At 43.1% G+C, this 23,960-nt stretch overlaps 1 protein-coding gene across 1 annotated transcript; it reads left to right on the top strand.

Annotated features, from left to right (window-relative positions):
* Positions 1-544: 544 nt before the first annotated feature.
* LOC115203249 (signal peptide, CUB and EGF-like domain-containing protein 2) lies at positions 545-23,417 on the top strand. The gene is made up of 24 exons (XM_029767779.1): positions 545-836; positions 1,533-1,734; positions 2,897-3,013; positions 3,280-3,405; positions 3,516-3,650; positions 6,934-7,059; positions 7,172-7,288; positions 8,161-8,250; positions 8,886-9,002; positions 10,184-10,306; positions 11,805-11,921; positions 12,212-12,334; positions 12,848-12,964; positions 13,239-13,328; positions 13,537-13,659; positions 14,711-14,881; positions 15,248-15,454; positions 18,582-18,752; positions 19,516-19,683; positions 19,978-20,139; positions 20,396-20,593; positions 20,940-21,092; positions 21,279-21,358; positions 21,548-23,417. Exons 2-24 carry the CDS (start codon positions 1,647-1,649, stop codon positions 21,692-21,694), a joined length of 3,066 nt encoding a protein of 1,021 aa, XP_029623639.1. The 5' UTR covers positions 545-836; positions 1,533-1,646; the 3' UTR covers positions 21,695-23,417.
* The last annotated feature ends 543 nt before the right edge of the window (positions 23,418-23,960 follow it).

Below are 23,960 nucleotides of genomic sequence, written 5' to 3'. Positions count from 1 at the left end.
ATTTTATGAGTTGCACTTGACCACCTTTTTTCACTAGTTCAGTATAATAGGTCAACTACAGTATTTTAATTTCGTCGACCGTACTTTTAGGTAATTTACTTTCATTTTAACTCAGACGTCCCGATATTCCGACATGACTGGAATGCGGCATAAATCCATGTTCCAATGTCGATTGCCTCGTCAATGTCCCGTTCATCTCAGGTCGGAATCTCGGAAAATGTCCGACTTGCTTAAGCCACGTTTACTTGCTAGTTGGAACTCGGAAATGTAAGACTTGCTAACTCGTTGTATAAGGATGATCACGAGTTTCCCATTAAGGAAGTATCAGAATCAACCAATAGTAAGCTCTAAGCATGTAATTTAGGTTCATTTTAAATAACTTACGTTAATTTTAACTCGGGAGGTTCCTAGTTCCGACTAGCACGTGAACGCGTCATACTCGTTGTAGAAAGATGATACCCTAGTTTCCCACATGAGAAGTATCGCATTATCAACCAACAGTAAACTCTGCGCAAATAACTTACATTCATTTTTATTCGGAGGTCCCAAGTTTCCGACATGACTTGAACGCTGCAAAAGCCCTGGATCTTAAATGAATTAATATTCACTTGGATACAGAGGAGCGCGCTTCAACGCAGCTGTGCGTGCGCTCCTATCTCCACAAAACATACGGATTTCCAAGGATGGCACTTTGATAGAAGAACTCGGAAACTCGGGATTCTGGAGCAGTCAAGTGTGAAATACAATGGGATAATTTATGGCCACCATTATTTCGAGGATTGGGCATTCAGAGATGCCAGCTTTATACAACAAGGGGATGAAAAGGAACACACACGGTGCAGATTTAAACTTATTTTACCAAGTCAGGCTTTTAAGGAATATTTCGGGAACCGCTCTTCTCGTCCAGCCAGACGAGAGACATATTTTATTTTACTAGGCAAGTCAGTTAAGAACAAATTCTTATTTTCAATGATGGCCTAGGAACAGTGGGTTAACTGCCTTGTTCAGGGGCAGAACGACAGATATGTACCTTGTCAGCTCGGGGATTCAATCTTGCAACCTTTCGGTTACTCGTCCAACGCTCTAACCACTAGGCTACCCTGCCGCCCCGTTTCCTATAAAATACTGTAGGCTATAGGTTTATGGTTATAATATCAGTTATACAGCCTTATCTAATATTCTCAATTGCTTCTGTTTTCAGTAGTCTCTCTCTCCCTGCTCTCTCTCTCTTTAAATTCAATTAAAGGGCTTTATTGGCATAGGAAACATTTTTACATTGCCGAACCAAGTGTTATAGATAATAAACAAAAGTGAAATAAACAATCAGAAATCAACAGTAAACATTACACTCACAAAAGTTTAAAAATAAAACAGACACTATCTCTCCCTCCCTCCCTCCCTCTCACTCACTCACTAACACACACACACACACACACACACACACACACACACACACACACACACACACACACACACACACACACACACACACACACACACACACACACACACACACACCTTTCTCTTTCCAGAGCCACTCGTGAAGGCGACTGACAGGCTAGAATGAAAATGAGGCGGACACTTGGTCAAGACTTCAGAGCAAACGCGTCCTTTTAAGGACACCTCTAAACTTGGATCATATCACCATGGGAGCTATTTGTATTGCAAGGGACTTTTGTTTGGTTTTGCTCTTGTTAAATACTCACCAAAGCGCCGCTCTTCTAGAGAACCCAGGTACGTTTTATGAGTTTTACGCACGCTGTATAAGAGTGTTTTTATAAGAGTGTTTTTACGCACCGCTGTATAAGAGTGTTTTTACGCACGCTGTATAAGAGTGTTTTTACGCACCGCTGTATAAGAGTGTTTTTACGCACGCTGTATAAGAGTGTTTTTACGCACCGCTGTATAAGAGTGTTTTTACGCACGCTGTATAAGAGTGTTTTTACGCACCGCTGTATAAGAGTGTTTTTACGCACCGCTGTATAAGAGTGTTTTTACGCACGCTGTATAAGAGTGTTTTTACGCACCGCTGTATAAGAGTGTTTTTACGCACGCTGTATAAGAGTGTTTTTACGCACCGCTGTATAAGAGTGTTTTTACGCACGCTGTATAAGAGTGTTTTTACGCACGCTGTATAAGAGTGTTTTTACGCACCGCTGTATAAGAGTGTTTTTACGCACGCTGTATAAGAGTGTTTTTACGCACGCTGTATAAGAGTGTTTTTACGCACGCTGTATAAGAGTGTTTTTACGCACGCTGTATAAGAGTGTTTTTACGCACGCTGTATAAGAGTGTTTTTACGCACGCTGTATAAGAGTGTTTTTACGCACGCTGTATAAGTGTTTTTACGCACACTGTATAAGAGTGTTTTTACGCACGCTGTATAAGAGTGTTTGCGCCCATGTTGTTGTTGTTTTCTAAAGATGTATAGTTTCCAACAACTTGGCAGACTTTATTTTGTTTTACATTATTATACTTTGCCCACTCAGTATTGGCTTCAATTGTAGAAATGTATTTTGTTTGTTTGCTTTTTTAATGAAGTCCTACGTTTTAAGCTACCTACTAACTTGTTTTCAGATAAAAGGAATAACAAATGTACCAATGATAAGGAATGGGTCCTGACTTGTATTTTTTCTTAACTTTAACACTTTTGGGAATAATTGATCAGGTTCAATCGGATCAATGTTTTGTTAACTTTAGTACTCAGAACCTGGTGAATTAGACTTTTACCTATTTAACGGAAATTGTTCAGTGTTGAATTGAATATTGAGGATTTAATGAAGAGCACATTAATCCCACAATCCTAATGTACATGACTAAAATACAGATTTTTGAGATTCATAACGAAATGTTACTCTGGTAACATTTTATGCCATAATGTGGATTTCAAATCCAGATACATGCGCAGAAGGAAGTGATGGATGTCACATTGATGCTATTTGTCAAAATACCCAAGCCTCTTACAAGTGCACGTGTAAAGTAGGCTTTAAAGGCGACGGTAAACATTGTGAAGGTAATGATCTCCTCTGTAATTCCTTGTTCCTTTCATCACTCATGTTTGTATTGGGATCATATGAGACACATTTTAATTCTTTGGACCAAGAGTTCCTTTGATTACCAAGACAAGTTTCAATGACATTGTGATTATATATCATAAACCTTGGCATAATGCATTACTTTTTATTTAAATGATGTGGCCCATTGTTTGAAAGGACCCTTTTCCACTAAATGCTCAAATGGCAAACATTCATCAATCTCCACTTGACTCCCTTTTCTTAGACATTGATGAATGTGATATCGAGTACAATGGTGGCTGTGTACACGAATGTAACAACATACCAGGCAATTATCGTTGCACTTGCCATGATGGATTCAGTTTAGCGCACGATGGACATAATTGTCTAGGTAAGATACATTTCAAACTACAAGGTAAACAACATTTGATGTATTGAGTGTCTGACAATCATCAGGTTATTTCATTGTTCTGAGAAGTCATGTCCTGGCTCTGCCTGCAGATGTGGACGAGTGTGTCTTCAACAATGGAGGGTGCCAGCATACATGTGTCAACACCATGGGGAGTTATGAGTGCAGCTGCAAAGAGGGCTTCTTCCTCAGTGACAACCAGCACACATGTATCCACCGCTCTGTAGGTGAGTACCCCTGAAATACCTGCCCTGTGATGGCTTCCAACTCTCCTTCCACCTTCAAATGTGTGTATGTATGTGTCTCTCTGTGTCTGTCTGTGTGTGTGTGTGCGTACGCATGTCTGTTGTGTCTCAGTCCATGCATGTTTCTGTATGTTTGTGTCTCAGTCTATGTGTGTGTGTGTATATTTTTTGTCTTAAGGTAGGCTACTAAGCTGTGTCAGGGGCACGGCAGAGAATTATGGAGCTAATTCTCGAATGTTCACATACAAGAGTGTGATTGACAGCACATTGAGGGATGACAGCCCTCTCTGTGGCATTATCTAGAGCAGTCGGGCTACAAAGGGCCCAAGCTGTGGGAAAAGGAGCCCCGTGTCTCAGATAACAAAACAAGTTAATAACTGCAACACTTGGGCTTTTGTGGCATGTGTCTTACATTAAAATAAAGCTCTCACAATTATTGTTGTTTTATTCTCACTAAATTCAATGAAGAGATCCAAACGCTTTTCTCTACATTGGGTTTCCCTTGGAAAAGTTGCTAAATCCTACCAGCACATCCACTCAGCCGTTGCAACATAAGAATTAAGGAGCTGCTCTCTACAGTGACCTGGGAAAAGGCCAATGATGGTATTAGGTTAGAAGATAATAGTGTGATTCTGACTTTCATACACACTGAGTGTACAAAACATTATGGATATCTGCTCTTTCCATGACATACCAATGACATAGATTGACCAGGTGAATCCAGGTGAAAGCTATGATCCCTTTTTGATGTCACTTGTTAAATCCACTTCAATCAGTGTAGATGAAGAGAAGGAGACAAGTTAAAGGAGGATTTTTAAGCCTTTAGACAATTGAGACATGGATTGTGTATGCGTGCCATTCAGAGGGTGAATGGGCAAGAAAAAATATTTAAACCAACTTGACACAACTGTGGGAAGCATTGGAGTCAAGATGGGCCAGCATCGCTGTGGAACGCTTTTGATACCTTGTAGAGTCCATGCCCTGATGAATTGAAGTTGTTTTTAAGGCAAATGGGGGGGGGGGGGGGGGGTTGCAACTCAACATTAGGAAGATGTCCTTAATGTTTTGTAAACTCAGTGTATAAAGTATATGAATATGTAGAATGACCATGGTAAAATCTGATTAAATTAAGTACTTACAGGTGAAGTCAGAAGTTTACATACACCTTAGCCAAATACATTTAAACTCAGTTTTTCACAATTCCTGACATTTAATCCTAGTAAAAATTCCCTGTCTTAGGTCAGTTAGGATCAACACGTTATTTTAAGAATGTGAAATGTCAGAATAATAGTAGAGAGAATTATTTATTTCAGCTTTTATTTCTTTCATCACATTCCCAGTGGGTCAGAAGTTTACATACACTCAATTAGTATTTGGTAGCATTGCCTTTAAAAATTGTTTAACTTGTTAACTTGGGTCAAATGTTTTGGGTAGTCTTCCACAAGCTTCTCACAATAAGTTGGGTGAATTTTGACCCATTCCTCCTGACAGAGCTGGTGTAACTGAGTCAGGTTTGTAGGCCTCCTTGCTCGCACACGCTTTTTCAGTTCTGCCCACAAATGTTCTATTGGATTGAGGTCAGGGCTTTGTGATGGCCACTCCAATACCTTAACTTTGTCGTCCTTAAGCTATTTTGCCACAACTTTGGAAGTATGCTTGGGGTCATTGTCCATTTGGATGACCCATTTGCGACCAAGCTTTAACTTCCTGACTGATGTCTTGAGATGTTGCTTCAATATATCCACATACTTTTCCTTCCTCATGGTGCCATCTATTTTGTTAAGTGTACCAGTCCCCCTTGCAGCAAAGCACTCCCACAACATGATGCTGCCAACCCTGTGCTTCATGGTTGGGATGGTGTTCTTCGGCTCGCAAGCATCCCCCTTTTTCCTCCAAACATAACGATGGTCATTATGGCTGAACAGTTATATTTTTGTTTCATCAGACCAGAGGACATTTCTCCAGAAAGTATGATCTTTGTCCCCATGTGCAGTTGCAAACCGTAATTTGTCTTTTTTATTGCCGTTTTGGAGCAGTGGCGTCTTCCTTGCAGAGCGGCCTTTCAGGTTATGTTGATATAGGACTCGTTTTACTGTGGATATAGATACTTTTGTACCTGTTTCCTCCAGCATCTTCACAAGGTCCTTTGCTGTTGTTCTGGGATTGATTTGCACTTTTCGCACCAAAGTACGTTCATCTCTAGGAGACAGAACGCGTCTCCTTCCTGAGCGGTATGACGGCTGTGTGGTCCCATGGTGTTTATACTTGCGTACTATTGTTTGTATCGATGAACGTGGTACCTTCAGGCATTTAGAAATTGCTCCCAAGGTTGAACCAGACTTGTGGAGGTCTACAATTTTTTTCGAGGTCTTGGCTGATTTTTGGGGATTTTCCCATGATGTCAAGCAAAGAGGCACTGAATTTGAAGGTAGGCCTTGAAATACATCCACAGGTACACCTCCAATTGACTCAAATTATGTCAATTAGCCTATCAGAAGCTTCTAAAGACATTACATAATTTTCTGGAATTTTCCAAGCTATTTAAAGGCACAGTCAACTTAGTGTATGTAAACTTCTGACCCACTGGAATTGTGATACAGTGAATTATAAATGAAATAATCTGTCTGTAAACAATTGTTGGAAAAATTATTTGTGTCATGCACAAAGTAGATGTCCTAACCGACTTGCCAAAACTATAGTTTGTTAACAAGAAATTTGTGGAGTGGTTGAAAAACGAGTTTTAATGACTCCAACCTAAGTGTATGTAAACATCCGACTTCAACTGTATCTGAGTGTCCACTCAAAGTGTAGGTTCTTAGCTTTGTTTCTGCTTGGCTTCAAGGAAAAGCTCTCTCTCTCTCTGCCTGAGGGCTTTACTCTTTGTCATTTCACCCCCACTTGGTTTTCTTTCTCCTCTATTTTTGATATGGCTTGAAAAATCTAGGCCAGCCCAGTCCATTTGGAGTTGCACATTTGATGGGTCCACTGCACTTGCATGTCAGCTGAATGCATCCACCCTCTCTAGGAAGTGTTGTTGTTGCGCCATGTTCCAAAGGGTTGTGGCAGATTTCTAGTCAGGGGGCTTCAATAATCTATCTTCAGACATCATTGGTGTTGTGAAGTGTCAATTGTTTTGGCTCTGTATTTCATAACCATGTATTGTATGTAACAACATGTGAATACAACTGTTGTTAGTAGTGTAGTTACAGTGTTATTACACAGGTATAGGAGCAACCTAACGTAAAGTATTACCTCTCTTTCCCAGAGGGCCTTAGCTGTATGAATAAGGAGCATGGCTGTGCTCACATCTGCAAGGAGACACCCAAGGGAGGAGTGGCCTGCGAGTGCCGCCCAGGATTTGAGCTGGCCAAGAACCAAAGAGGCTGCATATGTATGTGTGAAGTTTTGTGATTGATCGTATAGCCAGCTCAACCAAGAGTCTTGTTTAGATAACACATGAGTTGAACTTTGGAATTGACCCAAGTTTGGTGTCATTGGCCTAGTGACTTGTAACCATGGTAACGGGGGCTGCCAGCACACCTGCGAGGACATGGAGCAGGGGCCCATCTGCAGGTGTCATGTGAGGTACACCCTGCACCCTGACGGCAGGTCCTGTGTAGGTAAGTGCTGACCAACCACATCCAGGCCTACTTACATACCCCGTGCTTCTACACCTGCATTGCTTGCTGTTTGGGGTTTTAGGCTGGGTTTCTGTACAGCACTTTGTGACATCAGCTGATGTAAGAAGGGCTTTATAAATACATTTGATTTGATTTGATTTGGTACTTACCTTTAAGCATCTCCACGTATGGCAAACCAGATTACCTAGTCAACAATGGTGAAATGGACTGGATCCTTCTAGATATTTCCATCTGTAGACTTCTTCATTCTCCTTTTTGTTACTCTCCCCCACTGAAACTCACCTGTTTAAATTATCACATCTTGAGCCTGTGGATGAAATGGCAATCCTTTCGAGGAGCTTGCCTTCTCTCCTGATAGCGAGTGTGTATTTCTTCCATTTGCACATGGTGGATATGATAAGCATCAGCCGTCAGATAGGAAGGAGACGTACGGTAGGCCTGTGGGTAGTATCTGTTTCTCCCGCGGCGCTACTGTGTGTGTGGGGTCCAGGATTATCACTGAGTTCTCCAGCTCCATCTCACAGTTCCATCTCCTGCCTTATCTGCCACACGCATAGACAGCCAAACTGCATGTCTTAGGTGTAAACATGCTGCTGGTTACAGAGAGGAACACAGAAAAACATCCGGGGGAGGTAGACTACACTTAGAGACCACCAAGGTGTCCACTGGGCAATTCAGCTACTGTGCATTAGCAGACAGAACAGAACAGGAGGAAACTTGGTGCAAACCATTTTCTTAAATGTTGACTTATGTTTATTTTAGTTAGACTAAAACACTGTGTATGTATCTACGTGTGTTCTGTTGTTTAGGTTACTGACTGTTACTCACGTCACCCACTGTCTGTATTACAGAGCGGGACGAGACAACTACTGAGAGCTCTGATCACAACGCCACGTCCTTCACTGAGGTGGACAAACGTGTCAAGCGCAGACTGCTCATGGGTAATACTTGTATAATTGCACACATTCCACTGTTATTACCCATTGTTACTTACACAGCACTAAAATAACAGAACCAAACAGACTCAGCTACTGACTGAGAGGATTCTGTCAGTTGGACTATTCGAATTACTTTAGTTACCATGGGTTATGCTGCCAGGAATCAGCCAGTGTTTTTCAGAGGGGAGAAGAGCAAGGCCCAGTAAACCAAGACATTCCACAGGCCTTAGAGCAAACTGTGAAATGACTATGGACCCTCACTTTCTCACCGCCCGATTCCTCCCCTGAAAAATATGCTTTTGTGACAGTGTGGTACATTTCACATGTTTTCCTTCCGTTTAGGATGGGGATGGCGTTGGGTTGCCCAATGTATAGCACTGTCAGTCATGGTGTGCTGTGTCAATGTTCACACCTAGTAAAACACTGTATTGTCTGTGTGTATGTGGCTGGGTTGCTAGCTCAGTGTCTAGGACTACTGCTGTTGTCTACTCAATGTCTGTTGGTAGGATTAAAAACCAGACTTTGGCAATAGTTCTATAACGACAGTACATGATGTATAGGCATTTTATAACCCTTCATTCAGTATAGTACATAACAGCAGCATGTTGACATTGAATGTATTCACGCTGGCCTTTCAGAGAACTGTGCGGTAAATAACGGGGGGTGTGACTCCACGTGTAAGGACACATCCACGGGCGTACGCTGCAGCTGCCCTGTGGGCTTCACTCTGCAGCCTGACGGGAAGACGTGCAAAGGTCAGACCAACCGTCCACCAAGCACCTCAACTCCATCTCTATTGCTGAATCCCAAATGGCACTCTATTCCCTATTTAGTGCACTACTTTTGACCTGGGCTGATAGGGCTCTGGTCAAAAGTAATGCACTTTATATGGAATAGGTGCCATTTTGGAGGCAGGCCATCTTCCTCTCCATCTCTTATTATTCAGGTCAATGTACTTTTATTTAACACGCTTCACATCTTCCTCCATAGGTATTTGGACAGTGAAGCTAACATTTTTCATTTGGCTCTATACTCCAGCATTTTAGATTTGAGATCAAATGTTTCATATGAGGCTATAGTACAGAATGTCATGTTAATGTATCAAATTTCCTCCATGTGAAGAATTCATAAGTATTTGGACGAATTCACTTATAGTGTATAAAAATAGTCAAAAGTTTAGTTTTTGGTCCCATATTCCTTTCACGCAATGACTACATCAAGTTTGTGACTTTACAAACTCGTTGGATGTTTTGGTAGTGTTTTAGGTTATGTTTTGCCCAACAGGAACTGAATGGTTGAATGATGACTGGAGTCATTTTCTTTCTAAGTGAGTAAATAAGATGTTTCTGAATACTAAATTAATCCTGTTAATGCCATGATTAAGAAAAATCCCGAAAGAATCATGAATAATGATGAATGAGATCATTCTTTCTGCCTCTGTAACCTTCTCACTCATCATTATTCACTAATCATCCATAATCATGGTAGTATCCACATGAATGTAGAAGTGTTCAGAAATGTCTTCTATTCTTACTTACAATAAAAGTGACTCCAAAATGGCACAAGACATTATTCACCATTCAGTTCCTATTGGGCAAAACATAACCCAAAACACAACCAAAACAAACTGCAAAACCTGATGTAGTCATTGCGTGCAAGGAATATGGGACCAAATGCTAACCTTTTTACAACTTTAATACACTAAAAGTGATATACTTATGACTTATTTAAATGGGGGGACTAGATACATAAAGAGCTTTCATTTCTAAACGGTAAAACAGATATGTATCGAAATATCCTCAAATAAAACCTCACATTATGTACCGTCTCATAAGTATAGAGACACATTTTAAAAAATTGCTTATCTGTCCAAATATATATAGAGGGAGTGTATGTCTGTTTGAATAATAACAGTTTTATAATTTGTCTCTCACAGACATTAATGAGTGTGAGCTGCACAACGGCGGTTGCGACCACTTCTGCAGGAACACCATCGGCAGCTTTGAGTGTAACTGCTGGAAGGGCTTCAAGCTGCTTACTGACGAGCACTCCTGCCAGGGTAGGCGTCTTCTCTTCACTCTCCAACCAGGGTAGGCCTCTTCTCTTCACTCTAGTCAGGGTAGACCTCTTCTCTTCACTCTCCTGCCAGGGTAGAACTCTTCTCTTCACTCTCCTGCCAGGGTAGGCCTCTTCTCTTCACTCTCCTGCCAGGGTAGGCCTCTTCTCTTCACTCTCCTGCCAGGGTAGGCCTCTTCTCTTCACTCTCCTGCCAGGGTAGGCCTATTCTCTTCACTCTCCTGTCAGGGTAGGCCTCTTCTCTTCACTCTCCTGCCAGGGTAGGCCTCTTTTCTTCACTCTCCTGCCAGGGTATGCCTATTCTCTTCACTCTCCTGCCAGGGTAGGCCTATTCTCTTCACTCTCCTGTCAGGGTAGGCCTCTTCTCTTCACTCTCCTGCCAGGGTAGGCCTCTTCTCTTCACTCTCCTGCCAGGGTAGGCCTCTTCTCTTCACTCTCCTGCCAGGGTAGGCCTCTTTTCTTCACTCTCCTGCCAGGGTATGCCTATTCTCTTCACTCTCGTGTCAGGGTAGGCCTCTTCTCTTCACTCTCCTGCCAGGGTAGGCCTCTTTTCTTCACTCTCCTGCCAGGGTATGCCTATTCTCTTCACTCTCCTGCCAGGGTTGGCCTATTCTCTTCACTCTCCTGTCAGGGTAGGCCTCTTCTCTTCACTCTCCTGCCAGGGTAGGCCTCTTCCCTTCACTCTCTTGTCAGGGTAGGCCTCTTCTCTTCACTCTCCTGCCAGGGTAGGCCTCTTCTCTTCACTCTCCTGCCAGGGTAGGCCTCTTCTCTTCACTCTCCTGCCAGGGTATGCCTATTCTCTTCACTCTCCTGCCAGGGTAGGCCTCTTCTCTTCACTCTCCTGCCAGGGTAGGCCTCTTCTCTTCACTCTCCTGCCAGGGTAGGCCTCTTCTCTTCACTCTCCTTCCAGGGTAGGCCTCTTCTCTTCACTCTCCTGCCAGGGTAGGCCTCTTCTCTTCACTCTCCTGCCAGGGTAGGCCTCTTCTCTTCACTCTCCTGCCAGGGTAGGCCTCTTCCCTTCACTCTCTTGTCAGGGTAGGCCTCTTCTCTTCACTCTCCTGCCAGGGTAGGCCTCTTCTCTTCACTCGCCACCCAGGGTAGGCCTCTTCTCTTCACCCTCCTGCCTGTCTGCCCTACATCTGGGAAGGGGCTGGGACAGCACAGTATACTGGGCTGTTGTTCTGTGTAGGTGCTGCTGGAAGATAAGACATAGAGGGTGGGAGGCTGAACGGTTTGCCAGTATCGACTTGAAGGATTCCTCTGAAGATCCTTAACATGTGCTAGTATAAAGCTTAACGTTTAGTACAAACTGATTTCATCCCTCTGATACAACTCATCATTAAGATACTGCTGTCTCTACCATTAACTATCAAAAGACAATGCCACAATTCATCACTTAGTGATACCATGCTGTACCATTTAAAACCCCAATTTCTACTACCTTAAATTGACTAAGAATATCCCTCTGCTTTTAATGACAGATATAGACGAGTGTTATTTCGAAAGGACATGTGGTCACACGTGTGTGAACTCTCCTGGTGGTTTTGAGTGTGTTTGCAACAAAGGGTACAGCCTGTATGGACTGGCCCACTGTGGAGGTAAGACTATAAGATTAATGCTTATGGGGGATTATACTTATGGTATGGGGAAAGGGCTTTGACACCATTCTGAATAGTTCATGTTTGGATTTTCTATAAACTAATGTGTATAGGGTATTATGCTTATGGTGAAAGGGCTTTGATACCATCTACACCATTTCACACCATTCTGAATAGTTCATTGTGGCGTTTTTAGTAGTTTTTGCAGAAAAAATGATGGATGTTTTGTGAATGAAGTGAGGTGAGAGATGCTGCGAATAACATATGGATGTTTTCTGCTTTCTTCTCAGACATAAATGAGTGCAGTGTGAACAACGGAGGTTGTGAGCAGGGTTGTGAGAACACCAGGGGTGGGTTTGAGTGCCACTGCCACCCTGGTTATAAGCTACACTGGAACAAAAAAGATTGTATCGGTAAGACAGTGCCCCTTCAGGCCTGGGGGGCTCTAGAAGGTTTGGGGTGGGTACTCCCTGAGTTGTCCTTTAGGGAGTGTTTGACATAAAATCAGTGGTTGTGTACCACATGTATGTTTTGAAACTTTTGGGGACTAAAAACACGAGATACTTTGAGTTATTTTCTTCTCTTTGTCTTTACTGCTCTGTCTTTCTTTCTGGTCTTTGGTTTTAAACCGAGGACAAAAACAGAATTAAGGCATTTGTTGCTGTTCCCATTGTCTTCTTGTCTCCTTGGATAGGTTTCACTCTGTTCCCACAACTTCTCACAATGTCTACCCTCGTCTGTCTCTGTCTGTCTGTCTGTCTGTCTGTCTGTCTGTCTGTCTGTCTGTCTGTCTGTCTGTCTGTCTGTCTGTCTGTCTGTCTGTCTGTCTGTCTGTCTGTCTGTCTGTCTGTCTGTCTGTCTGTCTGTCTGTCTACCACGGTCCAAGTCTGCTCTTCACCTCTGAGTTTGTTATGGTTTCCATCTAGAGGCAGAGGGTTTACCAGCAACAAAGCCCCCCTCTAAACCGACCTTAAACTGCAGCAGGCAGGAGGGAAGTGACCGCTGCTACCTGACCTGCCAGTCCCAGGTCCACATCACCAGTGGTGAGTTATCAGTTACTACTACTACTACTATTGGGCTGCATCCCAAATGGCACCCTATTCCCTTTATATTACACAACTTTTGTTAAGGCTAGTGCCCTATACAGGAAATAGGGTACCATTTGGGACACAAATTGAGTTACTACTACTATCAGTCTGCAGAGCAGCGCTGCCTCATGTTCCAGAACGCCGTCTTTTTGCTTTTGGCGACCAGGCCTTTTGTGGCTCTGCCTTTTGTCTTTGGTGGCCTGTCTCATGCCCCTGTGTGCGTTTACAGGGACGGAGGATTCTTATACAGTGAACTGTGGAATGCCTCTGCCCTGCTTGGCTGGAGCACAAAGGAATGGAAGTGGCTCGTATTGCTTGGGCAAGTTCACACCATCACAGATCTGCATCAACCTGTGTCACTCTAGCCTGACCTAAACAACCAGAAACACAACATATAAAGGCAAAACAACTTCATACCAAATCAAGTCTTCAGTATTCGCATTTTGATTTATAGGCATATGGAAGTCAAGGGATTTTTCATTTTTATCAAAGGTTAACAATGTGCTATTATTTCCTTTGTACCGTAGGACCAGAAATGTCAAGTGTCCTGCGAATTAAGACCACAGCCACTTTTAAGTCTGGCACAGGAAAGTGCAACTTGAAACGTAGTCAAGAGAGACTGAAGGAGAGCCTGAACGCAGCTCACTCAGGTACAGAGGTTTCTAACAAGTCCAACAGCTCCTCATTCATTAAAACAATGCAGATTAACCTGGCACTGCCTACATTTCATGCAACAAACTTGATAACAGGAACCAGACCTTGAGGCTGCTTAGATTAAAGTAAACGGAGAGTGAGCTAAATGTGAAAGAAATATGTGGGGGGGTGCGGTAGTGCGGTCTGAAATGTTTTTAATGTCTCAGCACTGCACATTGTCTGGCAGTGACAGGGGAAAATGTAATTAGCCATAGCATGCCTTTCAGTTGGGCCCAGCCATCAATCAAACGGACTTCCGATTGTTGGATACATTTCTTTCACCAATGGGTTCCGGCATGGTGTTCAAATAAAAGGAAACTTTTCCCAGTCTCCTCTCGTTATCCCCCTGTCCAAAGGCAACAAAAAGAGCAGGGGGAAAAGAGTGCATGTTTAACAGGATACACAGAGAAGTCACTGCTTTTTAAAGAATGATTAGAAACATCAGTACTTGGCTCCCAAGTGGCACAGTGGTCTAAGGCTCTGGATCTCAGTGCTAGAGGCGTCACTACAGACCCTTGTTTGATCCCTGGCTGTATCACAACCAGCCGTGATCGGGAGTCCGATAGGGCGGTGCACAATTGGCCCAGCGTTGTCCGGGTTAGGGGAGGATTTGGCCGGGGTAGGCCGTCATTGTAAAATAAGAATTTGTTCTTAACTGACTTGCCTAGTTAAATAAAGGTTAAATAAAAAATAAAAACACACAAAGGATATCATCTCCTTAGATTGAAGTGTTATGACATTGCAGTTAAGTTTTATCCTGCTACAGTTGTAGACCATATAGTTATTCAGTAACATGTGTGTTTGTCTCCGTGCATGCATGTGTGTTTGTCTCCATGCATGCATGTGTGTTTGTTTCCGTGCATGCATGTGTGTTTGTCTCCGTGCATGCATGTGTGTTTGTCTCCGTGCATGCATGTGTGTTTGTCTCCGTGCATGCATATGTGTTTGTCTCCGTGCATGCATGTGGTTGTGCGTGTCCATGTCCTGTGTGGCTGGTCGTGTCCACAGACAGCAGGCCCCCCTTCACGGAGAACGTCCAGTTCAGCTATGTGCGCTTGCGCTGCAGCTCGTCTGGCCACCGGATGCGGAGCCGCCACGGCAGGAAGGCGGGTTATGAGGAGGAGGGCTCCACCATCACGGCTGAGTTTGAGTTGGATGTGAACCTAGAGGAGGTAACAGGTTGGTCTCTCTGCTCTGCCCTGCTGTGACCCCAGTCCTCTGGCTGACACTCTGCTTCCTGTTTCTCTCTCTGCTCTTGATTTTTCATCACTTAACAAGCCAAACATGTTAAAGTATCTCCTGTTTTGATGTGGCGTTTTGATGTGGTGGGATCTTTGGGGAAGGTGTAGGTTTGGAGGTTTCCCTTGTATTCTGAGGGAGCAAGTGATTGATCAAATTTGATGGTGTCTGTGTGTTGGAATGGATATGTACAAGTATGTGTGTCTGTCTATTTTAGTACCGGTATGTGTGTGGGGTTTTGTTTGAGTGTGTATTGTGGTCTCATTGTGTTGCGAGGACAGTTTTGGTATCTGGTGTTTCTCTCAGCAGAGAGCTGTGACCTGGGCTGTGTGCGCCGGCGCTCAGAGAAGAAGCTGAAGAAGACTATCCGTACCCTGAGGAAGTCCATCCACCGGGAGCAGTTCCACCTCCACTTCGCTGGCTCTAACTACGAGCTGGCCAAGAGGCTGGCCCGGCCGGTGGACCTGCCGGAACACTGTGGGAAAGGACAGGTGCTGGTAGACAGGAAGTGTGGTGAGTGAGCATCTTGAGTGTTCTGAGTATCATAAGAAATAGGTATAAATGTATGTATAAAGTTAGTAGCATCTTGAGCATCTACCTGTATCTGTTTCTGCCTGTATCTGAGCCACCTTTGGAGTCTAGTCCTGTCTCCCACACAGAGCAGCTCATAGTCATAGCCATGCCAGCAAGATATATTTAGACAGGTTGGTTTAATGATTGGATTTGGAGCAGGTGTCGGCCAGATGACTGCCATATTTGGGTGCAGACATGCTGTAATGAACTGGTATGGGGAGAAAAGACAGTCAGTTGTTGGCTGGCTCGCAGAGCGAGGAGATCCAGCATCTCCGTGGGATAAAGTGCAACAGAAGGTGTGATGGCAGCCGCTAGCTTTTGCTGTTGTTGCCGCTGGTCCTATTTCGTTTTACAGCCATAATGGAGGAAAAGTCCATTAGCTTTAATGGCACCTTGTCAACATCAGCAGTGGAAAGGAGGCTGGCATGTGTTTTCTCTGGCGGAGGGGAGGGGAGCAGAGAGCTGCGTGGCCCCAGTTCAGGGCCTCACAGTAAGCATAGTAAGCCCACTGCCTGCTGCTGCACTCTGCTTGTCTGTCTCAGTGTCAGTGTGGTCAGTAGAAGACGGTCAGTTTTCTGTCCATGATTGGTCTTCTACCTCTAGAGCCCCTGTCTGAATCTGATCCAAGCCACCATATTTAAGGGGTCTGAAGACTATTGTAGACCGACCTCTCAAAGCTGTTCTAGCCTGCCTCTGTCTTGATCCAGAGCTCTCCTCTCTTACCCCCCGTCCTTATTGAGGTTGAGTGGGTGAGGATGGAGGGGATTGAGTGGGTGAGGATGGAGGGGATTGCGTGGGGGAAGGATGGTGTTTGATCCATTCTGGTTCTTAGAGCTTTTTAAGAATAAAGACTGCCCATAGCTGTTTAAATGTATTGATTTTCACACAAGAGGGAAAAATCATGAAACTTTGGCAGAAATGTCTAATTGTTTTACAAACCAAGCATCTCTTAATCCAGGCTATCCCCAGCAAAGAGGACTCTCGCTGGTGTCTGTTTTTTTCTGCCTCCAAATAACAGGAGACTAACATTTTGGGCTGGATTCAAATTACCCTTAGATGTTGTTTTTGCTTTGTTGCTTGTTGTTTTTGTGTTTCAAATTAGCTACTTACCTCATAAGTAAATCTTAAGTCTTAAAACAAAAAAAGCCCCGGGAGAGTAAAGTTGCCGGAGTGTAGGATTCTCACACTGCAGTTAGTTTCAGATGATCATTAAGCGGACCAGTGGACAGGCAGGGGTGTAGACATGTAATTTCGAAGGGGGGCTGAAAGGGAGCCGTAACCCCCAGCTCTATAATGGAGCTATATTTTTCCCTCCACCCCTGGCTTAGCTCACTAAGTGCAGTTTAACCCTTTCAGTTTGCCCACTCCATTGTAAATCCAGTTGGGGCTCGTTCTCACTGCTTCAGTGGGGAGAGAAATCCTCCACAACAACACGGCCTCAGCCACACTAGTACTGAGAGAAAAGCAATGCCTTCTTATTCCTCACTTTTAAAATATTTAGCGCTCTTTCTCTCAAACCAAATTGTGAACGTTATGAGTCGCATTATATAGTACACGGCAGTATTCCAATAAACCAACCGGTGAAATATCCCATATGTGTGATAAGATTTTTCTTTTCATTCTAAATCATTCATGATTGATCAACAACAACATTTACATTTCCGTATGCCTCAACCCAGTATAAGAATCAGCTGTATGTTGGACTTTAGTTTCTGCCAGTGTGTAGTGTACGAGTATTCTCTTGATCTCTGTTATGTAAAATAGTGCATGTTCGTTTTAACATGGGAGATGGAAGTACTGTTGATTCAAGCTGGGAGTTTGAGTGCTTATATCCCCCCTCAGTCAGGGCCACTCTGCATGACCCCAGCCACTAAACTGCTGCGGAGAATTGACTTCAGCGACACCATGGGAATTAATTAGCATCAGCTGTTTGGGCCTCTGCTTGATAGGCGCAAGAAGTGATTGGGGCAGGCAGAATGGGGGGTTTCAGAACTCTGACCCCTTTTATTGGGTTCAGCTCCTTACTGTTGTGATACCATAGTGTTTGCCTATGTCATCAAATACTTGAATAGAGGTGAAAGGTCTTTTAAACCTCTTTGGGGCCATCAATTCGAGGGCTCTATAGAATTGCCTCTGCATTTGAAAGACTTAAAGGTTTTTTTTCTCTCTCACTCTTCTCTCGCTCTCTGCATCAAATAAAAGCTGGTAAAGACAATACGACGGTGGCTCCTCATGGTCATTCAGGATAAACAAAAGGCAGAAAAAATGAACTGCTCTTGAGAGAATGACGTTTTTTTCTCTTAAGAAAAATCAAGTTGCTGAGGCACATATAATGGATGTGTGTGGCTGGCTTTGTGTGTTCCTCATTAACTAATTATGGCTGGTTCTCTCCTGAAAAGCTCTTCTTAGATTGTCCTGAGGTATATTTTTTTATGAAAACGCAAATGGTTTCACTTCACTGCTCTCTGTTCGGTGAGATGATTAGATGTCATTTCCCCCTTTAAGAAGTTCTTGACATCACCAGACACACACAATAATTCAAACATAAATTAGAGACGTTGTTCTACAAAGTAAAACATGAAAAAGGGGGAAATGAAAGCTGATGGTGTGCATCCCTGTAATCAGGCGTTCCATGCTCTTGTGAGATAACAGACAAACAGTCATTTTGACTGGCTCTGTGTGTGCTTTGGTAGAGGTGAGGGTGCTTAGGATGGTATGTAGAGTTCTTTCCCCAATGCACACCGGTGTTATGTGAAGTGTAAGAACTTGTTTGATGTGGGACACAAAGGCATCTGGAGAGCAGCTCAGTGCTCTTAGGTCTTTTTTTTTGCATAGCTGCATCAGGTCGATTTGCAATGCCTTTTTAACAGCTTAACACTGGGTCTCTTGTGGTGGGCTTGTGTGTGTGTGTGTGTGTGTGTGTGTGTGTGTGTGTGTGTGTGTGTGTGTGTGTGTGTGTGTGTGTGTGTGTGTGTGTGTGTGTGTGTGTGTGTGTGTGTGTGTGTGTGTGTGTGTGTAGCATCCCTATTATCTAGCCAATCTGCCTCATTCTTCTACCTTTTGCTAGTGAGCTGCACTGTTGGAACGTACTATGACAGGGATCAGGGAAGGTGTGTTCTGTGTCCAGCTGGAATGTACCAAGATGAAGAGGAAAATAATTCTTGCGAGGCATGCCCAGGGCCAGAGGTGAGAGGAAGCCCCAGGTCGGTTGGGGTGCGGAATATCTCTGAGTGTGGAGGTAAGGCTCAAGAGTTGAGGATATGAGTAATCATATGTATCCTAACTGTGCACCAGACAGGAGATGTGAGTCACCTTGGATACTTACTTACTCAACCATCATAATCATAAAGATAACTGCAGCAAAATACACTGAGCTCCATCAAGGACCTTGGCATAGTTTTGCCTCATGGTTTGATCTTTTTAAAAAGTGATCTTTAAACTAGTCTCCCAGTCAGAATCACATCCTGTTATGATTATATATGAAACACACAGGAAGGGGTGATACCCTGATCAAAATCTCCCCACAGGCAGATGTTCTGCTTTGTATAAAGTCGTGTAAGCCTCGGAACATTCAAGCCCTGTTTGAATTAAACAGCCACACCCGGGCCCTGCCTACTCCTGAATAAAGAGAAGAAGGGGCCACCATGTTTTCACCCCCCCCAAACACTGTTATCACAGCCAATTTGTGGCTAAGCCACAGATCCCATCTCCTGCTTTCCCCACCAATAGACTAAACAAAAAAGAGCTATGGGGAGAGACAGTTTGTTAAGTCAGTCAGGAGATATGAGAGAGGTTGTTCCATGGTAGATAATGTCCTTGCATTACATCACTCCACTGACATCTGCTCTCCTGGCCTTAGTCTTATTGTGGAAGAGTGCTCGTCTTTAAGTCGCTCTGGATAAGAGTGTCTGTCTGCGAAATGACCACATGTACGATGGGAATGTTGGAGCAGACTGAGTGAAACAAGTGTCCCTCTGACCAATCCTCTGTTGTTTTCCCAGTTCAATGTCCCCCTGGTCAGTTCTCCCATGATGGCTTCATCCCTTGCCTGCCCTGTCCCATGGGTACCTACCAGCCAGAGGTGGGGCGCACTTCCTGTTTCCACTGTGGAGGAAACCTGGTCACCAAACACAATGGTGCCGTGTCCTTCCAGGACTGTGAGACCAAAGGTGAGGGGTCAGCTTATCCATCCCATTTAGTTATGCCTGTAAAGTCTGGGTGTGCGTCCCAAATGACACCCTATTCCCTACATAATTCATTACTTTTGACCAGAGCCCTATGGACCCTGTTCAAAAGTAGTGCACTATATAGGGAATAGGGTGTCATTCGGAAGACTCTCTGGATCTTTAAGGGAACTCCCCTGCAGTTTCTGTTTTATGGAAATTTACTACATTGGTTTATGTTGTTGTATGTTGGTGTTCGAGAGGTGCTAAACCGTGGTACACTTCATTCTGCTCCTGTAGTCCAGTGTTCACCGGGACATCACTACAACACCAGCACACACCGCTGTATCCGTTGTCCCATGGGGACGTATCAGATGGAGTTTGGTCAGAATTACTGCATCTCCTGCCCAGGAAATACCACCACCGACTTTGACGGCTCCACCAACATCATGCAGTGCAAAAGTATGTATGTTCACACAAGAGTTGTCTGTGTGTGCGTACGTTTGTGCGTGCATGTGTATGTATTTGTGTGTTAATGGCTTCACACTTTAGATGTATTTAATGGCTACACATAGAGTGAACTAAAACTACATGCAGGTTTCGCTACTGTGCTCAAATAAATATTGTTCCTGTCCTGCTTTGGGATGCTACTGTAGATAATTAGCGTCGCAGCACCAAGGCAGCGTAAACTATTTGACACTATCCTGTCACCTCACAGACAGACACTGTGGGGGAGAGATGGGAGATTTTACTGGCTACATCGAGTCTCCCAACTACCCAGGGAACTACCCAGCCAACATCGAGTGCACCTGGACCATCAACCCACCGCCCAAGCGCAGAATCCTCATCGTGGTCCCAGAGATCTTCCTCCCCATTGAGGATGAGTGTGGAGACTACCTGGTCATGAGAAAGAGCTGTGAGTGTTTGTTTTTCTGTGTGTGTGCGTGCATGCATGCGTCTGTCTGTCTGTTTGTGTGTGTCGTGTTGGAGGTTAGGGCTTGTTAGGTGACTGGGTGTTATCAGGGTGCTACAGTATTAATGTGATTTCACTGCAGGTGACCAGATGTTGGTGATGAATGTCTTAAAGAATTATAAGATGGTGGCAGTGTTGGTAGGAGGTTCTGCATAATAGGATAGCACCTCTCAGAGATCATGGGGGTTACTATGGGCTTCTAATAGACCATTAGATCTTGCCACTTTCAGAGTAATGAATGGTGCTAGTGTTTGATTTGTCATAATGTGACCATTTCCTCAATTCACAGCTCTCTCCAACTCTGTGACGACCTATGAGACCTGCCAGACCTATGAACGGCCTATTGCCTTCACCTCCCGCTCCAAGAGGCTGTGGATACAGTTTAAATCGAATGAAGGGAACAGTGGGAAGGGCTTCCAAGTCCCTTATGTGACCTATGATGGTAAGAGACATCCTTATTGGTGGAAATATTGACAATTAATTTACACATGCTTAAATACAATGACTCAAGTGTCTGTGAATTGTAATTTTTGGGGAATTTTAAGTCTGGATACGTATCAGCTACTTCCAATTCCACAAATAATATCGAAATATACTCTTGGGTATGTTTATATATGATATGTTTCAGAGGACTACCAGGAACTCATCGAAGACATAGTCAGAGATGGAAGATTATATGCCTCTGAAAATCACCAAGAAATTCTCAAGGTAAAGATTTCATGTATTTCCTGTGGAAAAGGCTTTTGTCTGCCATATACTCCCCTCTTGTGGATACAATAAGAAATTCAGGATGCAAACTTCACTTGAGCACCAACGTAAAAATGTCAGATGATTGCTGGCTCTGTCTCAGATTGAATTCGAATCTGTACTAATTTTTGGTTTACATTCTCTTCTCAGGACAAGAAGCTTATGAAGGCACTGTTTGATGTATTGGCCCACCCACAGAACTTCTTCAACTACACAGCACAGGAGTCAAGAGAAATGTTCCCCAAATCCTTCATCCGATTTCTACGTTCTAAGGTCTTGAGATTCCTTCGCCCTTAAGAAGGCACAATCATCAAGTTGCTTCGTGGATATCTCAGAAAACGCTTCTACCAGTTACTCCCTAGAAAAGAGTCCTTTACTTCTCCTGTCTGTACAGAGACTGACTGAGTCTAGAGTTGACAGAGAGAGATGGACTCGGACACTTTCCTCAAATGGACTTCAATTGGACCTTCTGGGAATAGGTGGGTAGTGGACTGTCATGGTGCAGACAAGTGGCAGCTCCCGCTATCACATCTGGTCTACATTCTAGAGCTAAGTTTTTTGTACTTCGATACCACATCCATCTCTGATACTTCCATACACTCCTGTGTGTGAGCATTGCAACGTTTAGACAGACTTTGTGTTTTCCTTTTGATTTTAAACTTTCATTCTCAGGAATAAAGCTTGAAGTGGTAAGCTGATTTGATTGTTAGCATTTAAATTAATGAAAGCTTTGATTTGCATACTGGTGTAACAACAACATCTTCAAAATAATTATGGTAAACGGAACTTTCACCAATAGCGTAGAAAGCGGATGAGAAAAGACTCTTGATTATGTAGAAAAAGTTAACTGAGGTTTATGCTAAATGTCAACCACATAGATAGTGTATACTTATAACATACATTATTAAAGTCATGTTTCACATTTAGATCAGAATTGATGACAGAAATATGCCTGAATAAGAGAAAAGAATATAGCACAAATGTGACCTTATGGTGGGAACTTTAAAACACTACAAAGAATGTAGTGATACCACAAAATAAATTATCCTTATGAATCTATTGTATATTGTGTAAAAAGTATTAGATGAAAATGTTAACGTATTGTAGTTAACTGCATTCCTGACACATGTGCAGTATCGACACATCACTTCACAACCTGTCTTTTTGCTGTCTCAAATTAATGTTAGCGTTTTCCACTGTCCTGGAAACATGGTTTTACTTAATAAATGACCAGACAGTGAATACTCCATGCCACTGGGCTTTGAGTGAACAACAAATGCCCATGGATCAAGACTAGCTCTTCACTATGATCATTCAAACAGATACCAAAGACTACTTTTCACTACTCATAGAAGTGAGATTATTGAGTGGTGTGACTAGAAATGTAGAACAATATGAGGGGGAGTAAGTGAGATTATACATTCCAGATATGGAATAAGAGGTTTGTATAATAGAATTGCTCTATTCACTCATGACTTAGCAAATAAATATATGTCTATATTTTTATGTTTGTACATATAACATGTTGTAAATAAAGCAAATAAACATAATATTGTGCTTTTGCTTTACTTCCTTTGCTTTCTGATATGCTATTTTCAATATAAGCAACAACATTGTCCAAATCAAAATAATACATTAATTATGTCGTTTTTTTATAGGCTCTATAACATGAGTTATTGTGTTCAGTTAGTTCTAATTGTTGTCGCTGTTGAATTAAACAAAAATATTGCCTGCCACGCTGTCACCTATTGTAATTCCTAAAAATGTACAATGATTATATTTTCAGCACTGTATCAAAGACATTGGGAAATCAGAGACACTGTAAGATAACAGAAGGGTTAGTGCTATCCGGCGTCCTTCGGATGTCCCTACCCTAAACCCCTAAATTTACCCTAGTCTCGCGTTGCCATACCTCCAAAATCACGTCGTTGTCACCGGAAGCCTGGTTCGCGAGGAGGCTACACTAACCTTAACCAAAGATTTGTATAACTTAACCAAGGCCACACCCTGTCGTTTCCAATTGGAACAAATAAGTAATAGTAAGAAGAACAAGCAAGGAGTTGGGCATAGCCAAGCACGAGTTAGGGAGATCCTATTGGCCTCTGCATATTTCCGTTAGGGAACGCAAGTGCGCGTGTGCAATAAGAAACGATACGGTTTCTTACAACTTTGGCAATGGGTAAAGTCTGCATAACATATTTTTAGTTTGGGAACACAAAACTGTATTGAGATAAAATGTTTAATCGATGAGAAAATGTGAAGAATGTCGGCCAAAATCCATCTCATCACATGTATACATCCGGTGAAATATCTGTCTCATTGTTCTATCTGTGCCTTAACCTTTTAAATTTCAACTTTATAAAGAGAAATAGTAATGGCGTCTTTTTGTAGGCACAATCTCCGCCATGGTTCGTTGTATGTTTTTTTTTTATAAACGCCAAAAAATAAGGTCTGGCTGTAAACAGAGGTTTAGGAGATTTTATACACTATGAGATAATCTAAGGTGGGTATGTACGTCCCAAGGATGCCGGATAGCGAGGACCCTCACAGAAAGGCCATCATT

This window comes from Salmo trutta, chromosome 12 (genome assembly GCF_901001165.1).
Source record: "Salmo trutta chromosome 12, fSalTru1.1, whole genome shotgun sequence".
Taxonomy (NCBI): Eukaryota; Metazoa; Chordata; class Actinopteri; order Salmoniformes; family Salmonidae; genus Salmo; species Salmo trutta.
This window is presented reverse-complemented; position numbering and strand designations above follow the sequence as displayed.